The sequence below is a fragment of the Vidua chalybeata genome, chromosome Z, assembly GCF_026979565.1.
Source record: "Vidua chalybeata isolate OUT-0048 chromosome Z, bVidCha1 merged haplotype, whole genome shotgun sequence".
In the NCBI taxonomy this organism is placed as follows: domain Eukaryota; kingdom Metazoa; phylum Chordata; class Aves; order Passeriformes; family Viduidae; genus Vidua; species Vidua chalybeata.
The window spans coordinates 39671493-39686241 of NC_071570.1; the positions used below are offsets into that span (position 1 = coordinate 39671493).

At 40.4% G+C, this 14749-nt stretch overlaps 1 protein-coding gene across 1 annotated transcript; it reads left to right on the top strand.

Moving 5' to 3' along the window:
* AGXT2 (alanine--glyoxylate aminotransferase 2) lies at nucleotides 1-14688 on the top strand. The gene is given in 16 exon segments (XM_053932028.1): nucleotides 1-31; nucleotides 1409-1494; nucleotides 1871-2061; nucleotides 2359-2482; nucleotides 3323-3417; nucleotides 4484-4577; nucleotides 5578-5671; nucleotides 7829-7874; nucleotides 7876-7927; nucleotides 8977-9024; nucleotides 9026-9070; nucleotides 9791-9926; nucleotides 11019-11107; nucleotides 12529-12678; nucleotides 13016-13114; nucleotides 14578-14688. Coding segments are annotated over 16 exon segments (1491 nt in total).
* The last annotated feature ends 61 nt before the right edge of the window (nucleotides 14689-14749 follow it).

Below are 14749 nucleotides of genomic sequence, written 5' to 3' on the forward strand. Positions count from 1 at the left end.
ATGGCGGGGCGGGTGCGGCGGCTCGGGAGCGGCGGGGCGCGGGGGGCACGGTCGGCGGGGCTGCCGGAGCTGGGCCGGCCGGGGTCCCTGCAGCCGCTCCGTGCTGCTCGGGAGGGAGGGCAGCACCATGCCTGTGCGCGGAGCAGCGCGGGGTGGAAGCACTTTCGGTGTAGCTGCAAATCCCTTGGAAAGAGTTCCAAGGATAGAACTTGCCTAATCCATGGCTTTTCAACTACTTTTTTGAAACTGGACTCCTGTAGATTCTATATTCATTAGTGCTGTAAGTGGTTGTAAGGGAAGTGACATTCTATCTAATTAATTTCAGGAAACTATTCTTCAGTGTTTTAGAAATTGGTTAAAACCTTTGGCTTTTAAAAACAAATGTGTAACTCTCAGTAGATAGTTCTAGGTGCAGAAATAGAGTCTCTTGAAATAACTCCTCACAGAATCACAGGATGGGTCAGGTTGGAAGGGAACACAGTGGGTCATCTGGTCCATCCTACCAGTTCAAGCAGGGCCATCCCAGAGCGCTTGGCACAGGATTGTGTCCAGAGGGTTCTTGAATATCTCCAGTGAGGGAGACTCCAGAACCTCTGGGCAGTCAGGTACCTCTTTCTGATACCTGCTGAATTGCATCTTCAGTTCAGTGAAAGGCAGGACAGTGTGACGTTCCAAGGATTTTGGAGCAAGGATGGAAGATGGCATCTGGAGTTGTCAGGGCCCTAAGCACAGCTCGTGTCCCCTGAACAGCCTCCCACAGGGCTGTACCCTTTGCCCAGGATCCCTCTTTCATCTGTGCCCTGAGCCTTCAGTCCCTGCCTCAGCTGAGCCATAAGCCCAGCCCTGGCTCTGTCTCCTGGATGGACCTTGGCCTTCTGCTGTAGCCTTGTGTCCAGCCTTGTCTCTGGCCCCGTGTGGTCCTCCTGCTCCTGCCTGGGCTCCCTGGGTGAACCCTGGACCTGACTCAGCTCCATTTATGCAGGGCATTCTTGGTGAGCCCTGCTTTGCCCACCTCGTTCAGATCTGTTGGGCCTCTGCCCTGCTCCCTGGGAGCACTGCCCATGCTGCAGTCACCCTGGGCACCTGACTGTAGAGCATTCACCCACTGCTTCCAGATAGGAACTTGTATTAGAAACAGGTTTTATTTTTAAAATAAAAATTTCTGTCAGAATAGAAGTCCAGTGAAACTGAAAACTTCAGTTTTAATGGGTGAAACATAAACATCTTCCTTTTAAAATGACATATATTCTGCTCTTACTTATTTTTCCAAAGAGAACTTCTCAGACCAAAAAAACCCTCCAAAACTTTCTGTGACTGTAGCTCATGTGTTCCATGAACAAGCTTATTGAGCAAATCTTTTAGGTGTGTTGTTTGCCAAGTGTTTCATAATTCTTTTACTATTTTATAGTTGCCTTTAGACAGCAGAAATGGAAAAGTTCTGTCTCCATCAAAGCAAAAATGTCTCCTTGTGATTTTGTACCTGAAAAATATGAAGTAAGTCATGCATACTACACTGAATTTAAATAAAGCTTCATTACTGGATTTGGGTGATAGGTTCATCTGCTAAATATGATTATAAAATTTGCTTCTTTGGGCACAGCCCAACTGCTACAGCCAGGATATAACCTGTAGATGTACCTGTGTGACAAATCCATAATTTGAAAACATTTAAGAAAGAGGTATGTGCAGAACAGCAGCCTTATTTCAAAAAACTGAGTTTCAGAGGTTTGTAGAGCAGCCTTTTATGTGCCAGAATCTGTTACGATCTTAATCCTGTAGACAGCTGTGTATTCTATGTGCTCCACAACAATTCCATGAGTCTGGATCTTTAGAAGGCACGGCTGGATACTGTCTGTTTTATTCCACTCAGTCCTATCCATATGAACGTATGCAGAAGATCCGTGAACAAAATATTGCACCTTCACTGCAAATGTACTACAAGAAGCCATTGCTGCTGCACCAGGGGCATATGCAGTGGTTGTTTGATCATGAGGGATAAAGATACCTTGATCTCTTTGCTGGAATTGTCACTGTCAGTGTTGGACACTTACCCGTAAGTATGTTGCTTTTTGATTTATGGTATAAAATACAGGAAGAGACACCTGTGTTTGTTTTGTGCTTCATTAATCTGGAGCACTGTGAGCCTAAAACCAGAATATAATTTACAGAATTGTCCTGTGTCACAGTTCAATTTCTGCTACATTTTGAAGATTTCATTCATTTGGTCTACTTGTTCCTCCATCTGGCACATGGTGCAGCATCTGCATTTGCAGAATCAATAGCACAGAGGTATGTGCAAGTATGAGTGAGGAGTCTGTCTGGAATTCAGACCCTTTGTCTCTCCCTTGCTACATGCAGGAAGGTAACTATGGCTACCCAGAAGCAGCTGGCTCGCCTGTGGCATACCACCAACATTTACATGTACCCAGCAATCCATGAGTATGCTGAGAAACTAACTTCTCTTTTTCTAGATTCGCTGAAGGTAAATTGCTTCTGACAGGAGCAGGGGCTGGTGAAGTGAGTCTCTGTTTATAAGAAGTATTTATTAAATAATCGAGAGCCATGATATGTTTAGAGAGAAAATCTGTATGGGGAATACAGACTGTCGATTAAAGAACATGAGGACCTTTTCTTTAGACCCAGCTGTAAACAAGCATAATATCCCCAGTTTCTGTTCTGTTTGTTTTCTCCCTTCACTTGTCACTGTGAAGAGGCATTGCAGGCTTAAAAATTACTATAAAGGAACAAAGAAGATGTTTACTATTCTTACATATAGCTGGCCTTAAATTTCTTGAGCTCATGAAAATACACAGTGAAAATTGTTTGACAGTGTTTTGTGTAGTATGTGTAAATGTTTACTGACATTTAAATAGGTAAACCACAAAAATGTCATGTTTCATATTTACTGAAACAGTAAGAAAAATAATTTTTGTTTTCAGGTAAAATAACTTGGTGATAAAATAAAATTGGGCTAGCAGAAGAGTATGAAGCTGTTGCAATCTTAAAGATGGAAGGAGAGTAAAAAAAAAATTTAAATGTCCTGCTTAGTTTGACCTAACACTTCAATTTCTTTCTATCAGAAATCCATCTTAGGAAATCCTGTAAACTGAAACCCTTTGAGATTTTTCTGTATCATCCCAGGGCACATGAGTTGGATCTTTGTTCTTATCTACAGTGTAAGATCAGGACTAATTTTATCGTGGTGAGGTCACCCTGTGGCAGTGCTAGGCTAGAATTCATTGTGTTATTAAGGGACATAGTCTGATGCTGAAGAAGAAGGAGGTGTTTTTGTGCTGTACTGATCCCAAGTGTTCTCCCGCAGGTGGTTTATCTCACCAACAGCAGGTCAGAAGCCAGTGACCTAGCTATGTTCATGGCAAGGCTACACACCCACAACTTCGACATCATCTCTCTCAGGTTATGCTGACAGAGCTTCACAAAACCACCCTGTGTATGGGATCACTCTCTGCGTGCCTAAAACAAGAAATAACTGAGAACTATTTCATCCCAGGTCTGCAAAGGAGAATGCTATAAAATTACTTTATTTAGCAAAGAGTAGTAAACCAGAAGCTGAAGTTTTCATATAGCAAGTTAGGACTAGTTTGCAATAAAAAGGCAACCTGCAATTTTTGCTTGTGTTACCTAGAAAATTATCTGATGTCTGTGTTTAGGGTGTGCTTTGGTAGACTTTTGTTTATGGCCAGACTAAGACTGAGCAACTGCTTAATTCTTCCTCCATTTCCCTCATGCAGTGCCGCTGTGTGAGGGCTGCAAAGGTACCTCTGAACAGCGGTGCAGTGAACCTCAGCAGGGAACTGCTCTGCCTGGGAGCTGATTTTTGTTCTGATGTTTGCTTTGCTGCCTTGTTTTTCTATCAGAGCCCTGAACCACAGTTCACTGCACAGGTACACAAACAGCTCTTCTGATATAATGACAGGGATGGATGTGGGCTGAACACCAGTACACTGTAAACACCAGCGTAAACAGTTCGCTTAACTATGCAGACCAGGGGGCCTCAAATATTAGAATAAAAGGCTGTGTTAATGAAGAGCTGTATTTTTCTGTTGCTGTGTTCAACAGAACATTGGGTACCTACCTTGCTTGTGTATTCTCACTAACCAATTCTGATTTGTATATAAAACTGATAGCAAATCACCATCTAGTTTAATGATTGGCAACACCTGCTGGAGATGGCAGCTGTTTCCAAGATTGAAAAGACAGAGATGTTTGCTCTGTAGGGATCAGGTGCTACAGCAGAACTTCTCATCTCCTCTCAAACATCTCTTCACAGTTTTTATATTTAAAATAGCAGAGTCAAAAGGCAGAGCGAAAAATGGCAGTAGGAATCTTCTTCGTTTCAGTGCAACAATGCACATTTTTCCCCAACAATTTATATCTCAAAAGCATGCCTTCTCAGAACTGATATTGCTCCAGACAGTTCTTGGAAATGAGTGATGTTGATCTGCTTTGTTTTTTTGAACAGAGGAGGATACCACGGAAGCAGCCCTTATACGCTGGGTTTGACATCTCTGACTCCTTATAAGCATGGTGTTGCCAATGGCTTTGGCTGTACAACTGTGAGATTTTTTATTTCTAATAATCTGGGTAACTAACATTTTATTTGAGTATTTCAGCAATTGCTATGTTTTCAGCCCTCAAGCGCTTTATGGTCACTAATCAAAACTGCAGTGTAGCAGTTTCTGCTGTGTAAATTCAACAGCCAGAGTCCCCTTTTCTTCTATGTATAGTTTCTTAGGCTAATTTGGAGTTAGGACAGCCATAACATGGGTGATCTATGATTTGCAGTTCTTTAGTCATGCTTGATGCTTGCATGGGAGTCTGTGTAAGGAGCAAAATAATGTTCTGAACCCCTTTTTTCAAGTTTGTTTTGGCACATCTGTGCAAAGCTGCTTTCAGATGGTCTGGAGCAGATCCTTCACTATAATGAATGGGAATCCAATTTCAGCGAGACAGGAGACATATCTATTAAGGAGATCCACTGAAGTTAAATGGCAGTATGTTATGTTCCTGCCCTTGAGCAGATTGGAGTAACTTTCTAGAAGCCGGTATTGCTGACTCTGTTAGTTACAGGTGACAGCTCAGCCATATTATTAAAACCATAGGAAGGCTCATTTACAGCACCTTCCCAGTCTGTCTCAGTGGGTAACCAAACTCGTGGTATTTCATCAGCAGCAAGGATTAGAAAGCTCTATTAAATCTGCCTGCCTCACTCTACTTTGCAAATTTTAATTCATATTTCAGATTACCGAAATACTACCAGCAAGTCTTAAAATGCTGACGTTACCTTTAGATAACCAATATCCTGACTAAGAATGAAAAAAGGAATAAAAAATCAGTTGACTGGCTATTACTGGAACAATCTAAAATTTTTGGTTCCAAAACTGTCTTGGTTATTTGGTGCTACTCTCAGGTGTTCCTCACACAAATTCCTTGAACTGTGTTTGCCCCTTGACTCTAACAGCTGTTTTTCTGTTTTGCCGTTAGTCATTAGACCAAAAGATCTCTTAGAAAGGTGTCATCAAATCTGTAGCTCTGGATTTCTCTTATGTTTGACAGACAATGCTACCAGATGTTTTTCGTGGTCCATGGGGAGGCAGCAATTGTAGAGATTCTCCAGTGCAAACTGTTCGAAAATGCAGTTGTACTGAAGGTTGGTACATGACAAAAATTTGGTTTTCAGATTACAAAATACTAAAGGGCTGTGAAAATAGGCTATAATTACCTCCTCAAGCAAAGTAGATGTCTGGTTAGATTTTGCAAATGTATTTGTTTTGGTTTAGCGCGAATTTGGGAGAGAATCTTTAAAGGAGCTGTTTTAGAAGGCAGATTCAATTGGCCCCTTCCCCCAGCCGGTTTGTGAAAAAATACTTCTTCAGAGAAAAGTGGAAAAAACCTGTTTATTAAACAAGAAAACTTAAACAATATTAAACAATGAAACTTCTTGTTGCTCTAAAAGAGGGACAAACTTAGAAAAATAGCCCCCCCCCAAGGCTGTAGCTCGGCTTACTCAGTTTCTCATCAGTCTTTCTGGTGCTGGAAATGCTGTGACCCAGGCCTGGCCCGCTGGGCTACAGGTGCGAGCTGACGGTGCTCTTCTCTCTCAGGTATTTCCCCACCTCATCTGGGTTCTGAATTTGTTCCCGTGGAAAATCCCGCTCTACAGGGTCAGAAAATTCCTTCAGGGTTTGGCCCATATTTTCCCCTTCTCTACACTACTCAGGTGTTTCCACACCTGGGTCAGGGGTCTCATCAGCTCCTGCACATCTCAGCCCTCACTCTAGAGAAGCTGTGGACTGTATAAAGGATATTTACCAGGAAAGATACCATAAAGATGGTCTCTTTAACATTCAGGGAAAACTGAACATTCTCAAAAAGTGACATAACAGATTCAAAGAAGAAGAAGGAAAAGAGAGGCTGGAAAACCTCATCCCCTGCTCCTCCTCTAACAAACCCCAAAAACATAAAACTAATAAAATCCCAAAACATAATACTGGAACTAGGACGCAGGGTAGGACGAAGAAACTATAAACCATACATATCTTGAACAGACACCAGTATCTTTGTAAACGCCCTATAAACTACTGTCACTAAAGCTAGCATGATAGTTATTTTAACCCGCTCTAAAAGAGGGACAAACTCAGAAAAATCCCCCCCACCCTGGGCTGTAGCTTGGTTCACTCAGTCTCTTATCAGTCTTTCTGGTGCTGGAAATGCCGCAGCCCAGGCCCGGCCCACTGGGCCACAGGTGTGAACTGCCAGTGCTCTTTTTGGTGTTTTAATTTAGAGCAGGTTTGAGTAGGTCTAAAGAAAAGGAAAAGCCACAGTCCAGGGAACTTCTTTGCCTCAGCTAGCTAAAACTAACTAAAAAGCAAAGGAGAGCTCTGTCTCACTGTCTGTCTGTCCGCAGACAACAACAATCCAGGAGGAGGAATGTGGAGGAGTGAGTGCAGTTTCTGAAAACAAACTCTGGGCTTCTTCTCCCCACCTTCACTCCTGGAACAAGTGGAGTGAATAATAACAATATTATTCAGTATAAACAGAACAGACAATTGGGGATAAAAGCAACATACAGTCAACCTGGGACAGCAAGGCTGACCCAAAAAAAATATTGCAGAGACTCTCAGGACCCTGCATCCAAATGGGAAAAATCTGGGACAGATGATACCATGTTCTCAGATTTCTTCTTGAAATCCCAGTGTTTGTTTCCAGTATTTGTCATGATCAACTCTGGAAGCTGTGGAACTCCCTTCAGCACATCTGGAAGAACAGAAGTGGTCTTTGATGGTCTTTTTCGCAGTTTCTAAAATTGTGACAGCTTTCCAGCTTTTATACTGGAATAAGGCAAATAGTAAGGACAACCAGCAATAGGCGGAGGTCTTACACTGGGCAAGATGTTCCATACACAACACAGTGTGAAATCTCCTCTACTGCTCTGCAGCTAACAATTCAAATTAGTTTTTCTACTGTTTCAACAAGTACTTTTTATTATTTTAATTCATTTGCATATGTAACAGAATGGTTTGTTTTTAGCTTTGCCATCCCTAGTGGATGGCAGCATTAGCCATACTAAGTGCTCTGTTCTTTATTTAAGCACAGGCTGTATTCTGTAGAATCCTCCTACCATGGAGTACATATTTACGAGAAGAGACTCTCTCCTTTCATGTTTAGCTTTTTACTGTTCATTTGAGAGGTGGTATTTACCATGCAGTCATAGAACACTTGATGCTTAGATGCATAATTTCATGTTTTGAAGCTAGTTTTGTGTCATCTTAAGTAATCCCCTTCAAACTGTTTCCCCTGTAAACAGATGCATGTCTTGCAAAAGACCAGTACATTGAACAGTTCAAAGACACTGAATACCTCAGTGCCCAAGACAGTAGCTGGATTTATTGCTGAACCAATCCAAGTAAGTGGTTTGCCAATCCTCAGTTGTGATAGAACAAGTAGTGTGAAATACTCAAATCTGATATTCTTTAGCAGCAACCTGAACATAGATGTTTGCTGATTCTTACTATCATTTTGTAATGCTTTAAACACCTTGAATGTTTGAAAGATTGGATGCACTGCCTTCAAATTTCAGCTTTTGTCACTGACTTCAATGGAACTAGAATTTTTCTCATGAAATTAAGGACAGAATCATGATTAAACATACACATTTTTTCCTGAATTTAAATAGTGAGTATGATGCATGCTATTGTTTGGTTTCTATTATCTCCTTTCAATTTTCATTACTATTTCTCTAAACTTTTAACTCAACCCCCCTTCTCCCTCTTTTAGTCATGTTGTCCACTATATTTTTAACAGCTGTCCAGCAGCTGATGGCCAGAGGATTCCTTCTTCTTAAGTTTCACCCTACATTCACAATTGCTTTGTACGTGGTTTTTCAATAGGAAAAATGGAGAACTTATCCTGGGCAAGAGAAACAATGTGACAACTGTGACTACCAGGGAAAACTGGAGTTCTCTGGTTTTTGCTGTTTTCTAAGTACTTACATACTTGAGTCTAAAAAGCGCTTCTGGTCCAGGTGCAGGAAAAAACTGAATTTCCAAGGCAAATGCAAATTGAAAAGACGTTGAGGAGGCAATGTTCTAAACAAATTAACCAGAGAAGGAATGTGGATTCTGTGGTAAACTTCATCAGCAAAAAGTTCCTCAGTTTTGCTGTGTGTAGATTTTCATGGTCCTTGTTTGGGCATTTTGTTGTTAATTGACTTGGTCTTACAATGATCATGACCTCACAAGCATTCCTGCCAGCACAACTAACAGAACAGCAGGCAGCACTGTGGAATGGGAATGCATGACCTGAGCAGGAGCTTTCTGAAGTGGTTTCATTGCTGGAGCTAGAAGCTTGTAACAGCAGTCCTGCTGTTACCTGAGGGCCGCTAGGTTTTTTTTCTCAAGTAGAATTCCTATTTCCTTGTTTTTTCCTGAAAACATTGTGTTTCTCTCTTGGCAGGGTGTTAATGGAGCTGTTCAGTACCCAAGAAATTTCTTAAAGGAAGCTTTATCAGTTTATACGGGAAAGAGGGGGCCTTTGCATTTCAGATGAAGTGAGTCAGATTTTTTTACATAGGAATTCTAGAGTAGGGTACCTCTGAAAGTTATCATAACAGAATCCAGGTGAAGCCTGGAAATAATCCAAGTGAAATGTGATACACTTCATAGCTTAAGTTTAACACAGTGTTAAACTGCAGCTATCCAAGCATAGGAGCCACCCAATTTTTACTGTCTTTATTCTCATTTTGGGCAAAGGTAATACTTGTAGCAGACTTCAGTCCTTACCTTCTGGGAGCAGTAAATTTACACAAGTATGCAATAAATGCTGCTTGTGATTGAAGATTTGTCAAAATAACCCTTCCTTTTATGAGTACTGTTGACAGACATAGAATACAGAAGAGACTTGATTGCTATACCTCTGCAAATATGTTTTAGAAGTAGAATTTTCTTAGCTAAAACAGTATTAAAATAGTATTAAATGCCTCAAATGCTTTTACATTTCTTCTCCACTGAAATGGAAGCTGCATCTTATTTGTGCATCCCACCAGGCCTAAGACATGATGACATGTTATCACATGAAAGAAAAATCCAATTACAATAAATAGCATTTTGTGTAGGACCATCTGAATTATGGTCCTAATACAAGTTGACTCCAGATGTAATTGCTGTTCATGCAAATCAAATAGAAAGTAACAATCAAAAGACAAGAAAAGGAACCATACTATAAAGTGTGAGAAAGTGATGAGTGTTTCTCTGAATTTTTCCTTTGAAAGGTGCAGACAGGATTTGGACGGACCCCCAGCAGCCATTTCTGGGGGTTTCAAACACATGGTGTAGTCCCTGACATTGTTACTTTGGCAAAAGGAATTGGTAATGGCTTCCCAATGGCAGCTGTTGTTACAACAAAAGGTGTAAGTGTTCTGTTCCACTATGATCTAAAACAGAGTAATTGCAAAACATAATACAGAATAATTACTGGTGGCGAGATGTGTGTTTTAAAAGCTGAATTGTACTTAAAATTTATCTCAGTCTATCTTTTGACAAATGAATTGGATCCTCATTGCTTCACTTGTTTCACCACGTGCTATATCAGTACAGAGCTGTATTTAAATGGGTTTAGTTGTATAACTGAAGCAGGAATGAACATGTGAGTGGTTTGTAGAGCTGGTAAAAGAGCCTGGAAATCCTCACTGAATTCGCTGTTTTACTGATAAATATACTGTGAATAAATAGGGCAGGACATTACCCAGCTGCTTGATTCCTACAAATGGCTGGCTCAATCCAGTGAAGAAAATTGTAGATAGCAGGTGAGGGCATATGTTAGAAACATGACTTTTAAAATAAGTTTTGTTTTGGTATCTGCTAGACAGTATAGTTTTTGGAAATACTCCTATTTTGCACAGCCTACTTTCAGGAAATCTTGCTGTGTTGTCTCCAGCAGAATCAGAGTTGAACCACAGTAAATGAAATTGTTGTTTACAGTAACAAATGTTTAAAGCAATTCAGTACAGTTACCAAACAAGGTAACTGTAGGAGGCCACCAAGATGATCAGAGGGGCAGAGCACCTCCCCTAAGAGGAAAGGCTGAGAGAACTGGGACTGCTCAACCTGGAGGAGGCTTTGGGGTGACCTATTTTGGCCTTCCAGTGTAAGAAGAATGGAGAGGGACTTTTTACAAGAGCATGGAGTAACAGGACAAGGAATGACTTTAAACTGAAAAAGATTAGGTTTAGATATGGGGAAAAAAATCTTTACTGTGAGAGTGATGATGCACTGGCACAGGTTGGCTAGAGAAGCTATGGATGACCCATCCCTAGAAGTGCTCAAGGCCAGGCTGAATGGCTGAGCAGCCTGGTCTGGTGGAAGGTGTCCCTGGCCTTGGCAGAGGGGTTGGAATTGGATGATCATTAAGGTCCCTTCCAACCCAAACCATTCTGTGATTCTATGATTCTGTGATTCTGTGAACTGAAGGAGTAACCGGTGTTGTTCTTTTTCTTTTAGAGATTGCAAGTTCCTTGGCTCAAAACCTTCACTTTAATACATTTGGAGGAAACCCTCTGGCCTATGTAGTTGGAGCTGCAGTTCTTGACGTAGGGAGAACATTACATGGATTTATCTGTACCACAAGGTCTTTGTATCAAAAGATGAAAGTTGCATGTATAAGTTTCTATGTGGGCAATTTTTAAAATAGCTGAGTGCATAAACATATGCTGAATATGCATGTATACATGCATGGCCAGTGTGTCCCATGCACAGTAAAAAATCTTGATTAGTTTTATTGCAAAAATTTTCAGATCTCTAGAAAGAGTAGGAGCCCTGTAATTATGACTTCAAAATCATCTTTATCTCCCTTTGGTTCTCTACTTTGTTAATAAAATTGTAGGAGAGCCTTAGCTAATTCTTTCATAGCACTACACAAATCCACAGCTAAGAAAATCTATTTTCTGGCATACATGCTTAGCAAGATTTTACTTTATGCTTTATGCTTACTTTATGCTTTTACCTTATGCTTAAAAAAACCTTAATGACCAGACAGTTACAAATACCTAAAGTCAGAAATCCTTTTGGAAAAAAAAATTATCTCATGAAAAAGAAAATAGAAAAATGTGCAACATATTTCACTTATTATCCAGTAGAAAATCAGTCAGTGGGTAGTAGGTCACTACCACAAATCGATTCTTGATTATGCAAAGAACATGAACTCCTGAAGCTCACTTCATTACAGCAGACACTGTATCTATTCATGTTACTTTCCTGACTGGATTGGGTGTTTAAGCTATTAGTAAGATGGATGATTGTATAAAGAACCCATGTTTTGAGGGTTTTCAACTCTGAAATAACTTGGAGCCAAATAATTCCAAGGAAATTGTTAGAGTCAGAAAGAATAAAATGAAGTTGAAAGAAAAAAAAAAGGAAAAGTAGAAACAACCACTTTATCTTCTGGAATTATTTTTTAAATATAATTTTTCTAAATGCAGATGTTAAGTTCATCTAATGGTTTGTGTGTAGGTGCCAGTATATGCCTGCAAATAAGAACTCTGATTAAGGAGGACAGTGTAAATAATGAAGAAAAGATTGTTATTAAAAAGCATGTTGTTGCTAAATATAATATAGTATTCAAGCTGTTCCCTGCCTAGTACACACAGATAAGCCTAGTCAAATTGTATTCTTCTCATGATACTGAAAAAAATTAAAATATTCTGGTAAGATTTTGAAAATAATCCTTCTGGTCAGGTATTTTCCAGTTATGAGTACATGTGAGCAGGAATTACTGGATTAACTCTAAGTATTAAGAAAAATGTGAAAAGTGCCACAGAAACATCAAAGTATTATGTGCAATTGTATTCTGATGCTGTTAAGAGGATTTTATGAGAAGGAAGATGTGAGCACTGAGGTAGTCAAAGAACATAGCAAGGAAGTGAGATGAATATAGTGTCAAGTTCAATGGGGATTCACAGAATGTGTTGAAAGCTTTTCCTGCAACACTGTCATGGTACTCTATTTTAACCAGGCTATTGAAGAAGACGGCCTGCAAAAAAATAGTGAGGATGTGGGAACATACATGCTGCTGGAGTTGGCTAAATTACGGGATAAATTCGAGATTGTTGGAGATGTACGTGGCAAGGGACTTATGATTGGAGTAGAAATGGTGACAGAAAAGGTTAGTGACTTCTTCATTCCTTTCAATTTACAGTGCCACTGAAGGTGTTATGACATTTTATTTTAGTTGAAATATTTCCTGTTAAAAAGCAGACACTGCAGTGGGAAAACATTGCTCTGGCTAAAAATGAGCCAGAACATTCCATCATTCAGCTATTTCACAAGCTTTGAGTAAACAGTGACATGCACCTTAACTGCACAGGCTCATGAGAACAGGTAAATTATGTGGCTAACATTTTCAGCTAGAGTTGGGATTTATTGGAAAGACTGGAATATACATCTTTGTCACAGAACTAATTTAGAATATCTAAGTAAAGTTTAGTATTTCCTTTCCTCAGGACAGCTGACGCCCTCTTCCAGCTGAAGAAATCAGTCAGATCTGGGAGGACTGTAAAGATATGGGGGTTCTGATCAGCAGAGGAGGACTCTACAGTCAGGTACTGAACCTCTGGTTATAAATAAAGCTTATTTTCTGTCCTTCCCTCAGGTTAATTTAATTTAGTGAATAAAGTAGAAAATGTATACTCTTAGGAGCTATCTCTGTTTAATGTTGCTCATTTTAAAACTGGACAGGAATTGTATGATTATTTTCAAACATTCTGAACAAGCTCAAAGCTTGGAGTTTTCCTTCAGAGGGACAACTTCCCCTAGAAAAACCAAGGTACTACAGTCTCTGCAATTCAGAAGAACTCAGAAATACTCAGGACCAAGTCTTTGCACAGTTTAGGTTATCACCTGACACATCAGTACAAAACTAGTAGTTCTATGAGTCTGAGGAGCTGGTAATTTTCTAATTCTATATTAATTAAAGGGGAAAAAATGGTGTTTACAGCAGGTTCAGCAACAGTACAGAAGAGAGACTTGGATGTGAAGGCCATCAGCCCACACCAGCTGACAATGTACTCCATGCTGTAGCCAGGACACTGCACCAGCTCCCTGCACCACTCAGTTAATGGCAGAGAATTGCCTCAGGGCTGGCCCGGTCAGTGAAGCCCTCTGACACAGAGGAGGCAGCTTCCATGTGAGATGGATGGAGGGTAGCTAAAATAAATCAGACAGTGTGTCGGTCACCTCATCAGTTCTTCCCTAAGTCACAGACCACGAGGCAGACAATGAGCTGAAGCTCAGTGCAGTAAAATCTCATTCTGTCTGGTAAGGGGGCTGTTTACCTGTGAGTGTTTGCTTCAGCAGGGGCTGTGGGTGGGAAAGACCATTACTCCGCTCCTCTTGTATTAAGTCCCATGATGTGATGCCAGAAAAATCTGAAATTTAAGATTCTTATGGAAAATAAATACTCTTGGAAACATAGATTGAGCATTCAGACTTAAGAGCCTATGTTCTTGACAAGTGTAGCTGTACATATAACCCTTCCTGATCAACATGCTTTCCAGCTATAGCACCCTAACTACAATTAGTATTTAGTGATTCATTCATAATGCATTCTCTTAAAAGCCTTTAAAAACAGCCTATAATAAAACAGCAAATCAACTGACACAATGCAAGAGCCTGCCACTCTCAGCAGATACTACTTTTCCCTGTGGTAGAGCTGCAAGAAAGGAAAATAGGTCTGTCTCTGTTCTTTCTTCATACAAATCCATCTGAGATTTTACTCTGTCTCTGTCTGCTGAAGCAGAGCTGCAGACACAACCTACTCTACTTAGATCTTTTGTGGAGGCAGTTAGGTTATCAAGAGGGGGTCATGAGTCAGATGCAATTCAGTGCAGTCAAATTCAAAATTGCTCCACTTCAGAGTGCATTTGTCATAAGCTTCAGTGCCTGCACTGCTGTTCTCCTTTTTTCCTCACTTTTTTGGGGTGGGAGTGCTGACCCAGATAGGCTGCTTGAAACCATATTCTTTCCATATAGAACATTTCTTTTTCTTTTTGTTCTCTCTTCTCAGACATTCAGAATTAAGCCTCCTACGTGCATTACTAAGAGCGACGTTGACTTTGCTGTGGAAGTATTTTGTACTGCTTTACAGAGACACATGGAAAGAGCAGCTGCAAAATAGAATTGATTTGTTTCCTTACATGAGAGACACACACAATCCCTGATACTTGCGACCCAGACTG